The 2,612-nt window shown below is 35.1% G+C and overlaps 1 protein-coding gene across 1 annotated transcript in view; it reads right to left on the reverse strand.

Annotated features, from left to right (window-relative positions):
• Positions 1-2,612, reverse strand: part of LOC119581860 (survival of motor neuron-related-splicing factor 30-like) — a 7,085-nt gene that overhangs the window by 2,180 nt on the left and 2,293 nt on the right. The window contains exons 2-5 of the mRNA XM_037930003.1: positions 1,529-1,634; positions 1,246-1,366; positions 865-1,032; positions 465-600 (exon numbers count right to left, since the gene is read on the reverse strand). Coding sequence (XP_037785931.1) covers positions 465-600; positions 865-1,032; positions 1,246-1,366; positions 1,529-1,634 — 531 coding nt within the window. The remainder of the gene's footprint in view (positions 1-464; positions 601-864; positions 1,033-1,245; positions 1,367-1,528; positions 1,635-2,612) is intronic.

The following is a 2,612-nucleotide window of genomic DNA, read 5'->3' on the forward strand; positions in this document are numbered from 1 at the left end:
CCAATGCGTTAAGATTATGGGTGTGAAATTGCCTAACAGAAGTTAACTGAAAGGAACAGTTATTGTGTCATGGGTAAAATCTCATTTGGCACCCTACCCAATCCCCATACCACCCCCCCAAAATCAACATCTAAAGTGTTACAAATGCATCAATAACAGCTACAAATTGTCATTTTAGACAGGTTAGTAAAGAGCCCAATGTAATCTTATATACTTATTCTCTGACATTAATTCTATTACCAAGCTTTTGATATGTTTTTCTGACCTACCCACTTTAGACTGAATAACAAAAAACCTTATTAAACAACTTTTTTGTCAGCCTGCCATCACACTCTACCACTGACCATTCTTGTCCAATATTCTGTGGGACACTGAACAACCAATCCATTTTCTCCTGACACCCGGCAATGGAGCAATTCTCCCTCATCTACACATTTCTACAACACAAATTATCCTTGGCTTACCCCTCTAACTTTGGTTGAAAATGCTTGCCACTTGGCCTTATCTGCTTCATGTGCCTCCTCTATCATTTTTTGACGGTCATGCTTCTTCTGCTTCCTCTTCTTAGCCTGCTGACGCTGAGCTTCCATCTGCTTTCTCCTGTGAATGTTTCATTTTTTGTTTTAAGTGAATTTCACATTTGGAGATTGTGAAATAGTGCAGGGATGCTATATTTTCTCTAATACCCAAAAGAAAATCATTTATTTTTTTTATTCCAATAGATTTGGAAAGTGAGCATTAATGAAGCAGATTCAAAATCACAAGAAAACTATCATAAAATAATAAGTATTTATTATCAGAAATAAATGCTGCTCCTCACTTCACATTATCATCAAAGTTACATGCCCCAATGGGACTTCATACTTATTCTTATCTAGTTCTGCTGAGGCACCAGGCTTGTGTTGACCTCTGCTTTCCCCTGGGATTCTTTCCTTCAGTAATGATAGCTTAGTTACATCTGAATTTCCATAGCCCTCAAAACTGACAGCTACAAGCCCATCATCTGTTATGGCATCAATAACTGCATCGTACCTGCAATACACACAGTTATCTATAAACATTTCTAAATTGGATTAATAATTATTTCAACATATAGTATATTCACACCTTTCCAATTAATTTCTCTTATCCAAACTTCTTGTGAAACGAGGCTTATGTACTATTATAACTACTATTTTTTCCCTAAATTCCTTACTTTTTGCTAGTTACTTTATCCATAAGAGTAAACATTATACCTAAGCTTACCATTGAGAATCTTCTGACCAGATAGCCAGGCACTTATCCCCAACCTTCCATGCTTTGACAGCTCCTGAGGTAGTGACTGGTTCTTCCGTACTCTGCCCTGCATTTGTTGTTGCAGAGTTGGCTGTAAGTTAAAAATATACCTATATTATTATTTTCCTATGAGAAGTACCACGTACATAAATTTTTATCTAGTACTGACAAAATGTTCAAACAAATCTTAGCCAAAAGAACATGCAGTTAAAATTAGTAGTTATGTGGGAAAGCAGATAGGAAATGCCCTTACCTTGTGCATCAATTAGATTTCTGGTGAGTGTGATAACCTCCTGCAAGTCTCCTTTGAGTTTCAGCAGCTCGGCATTGTTTGGGTCTGAGGTCAGCGCTGCCTCAACCTGGAATTCAAGCAAAAATTCAAATAAATATTTACAAAAATAAAATGGGAGTGAAAAAAATATGTGCACTATTTCATTACACTATATGTACTTTCACAAGACTACACAACTGCATATATATGCTACAGAATCAGTATTTCTGGAAAATCCTGTGGTAGTTTTCTTTATGGCTGGAGTAAAGGCTGGTAATCATGAGATGAATTTGAAATTAGGCATCTGTTGTAGCTTTGTGATCTGATAGGATTCAAATGAAATTTCAATACATGCACAAATGTCATTTAATATATGTATTAAGAACATTTTTTATATTTCTTGAAAAGAGAGGATGGAACCAGAATGTATTGTAATGGTGGATATATGTGGTCCTTTCCCAAAGTACAGAGGCATTTGCTCAATAAGCAAAATCCAGATCCTTTTTTATTGGGTTGGTAGATATGAAAAGGAGTCCACTGACTCCAACTCTGATGGGTTTTCAGATGCAGATAAGTTCTAGTAAATTACCCTTCAAAAACAATGTTAACATAAATCAAAAAGGTAATGGCCATATAGAGTAGAGAACCTACAACACCACTTCAAAGATGATACACAAAGAGATGAGGCCAATTGGTTTTGGAGAGGAGCTGGTCAACAAAATTATGAAAAAAACAACCCTGTCTCTAAAGCCAATGCTGGCATTTTTTAGCATTCAATTATAATTTTTACTATTGAAGTTATATTATACAAAATATAGAATATAGCACCTCCTTACCTAGGGGCTTTGTCCCCACGCCTCACATTATCACTATATTTTGAATACACCAAAGATTATGTAGTGGAATTCTGAATATTTACCCTCAAAAAAATCCCAGTAAAAAAAAAAAAAAATGCACAATTTTTTTTTGCAAAGAATCACATATTCAACTGCCAAAACATGTTCAAGTATAGCTATACTAAATTAATACATCAATTATGTAAATATGGAAAATAAGACCTTGTTAT

This window comes from Penaeus monodon, chromosome 15, assembly GCF_015228065.2.
Source record: "Penaeus monodon isolate SGIC_2016 chromosome 15, NSTDA_Pmon_1, whole genome shotgun sequence".
Classification (NCBI taxonomy): domain Eukaryota; kingdom Metazoa; phylum Arthropoda; class Malacostraca; order Decapoda; family Penaeidae; genus Penaeus; species Penaeus monodon.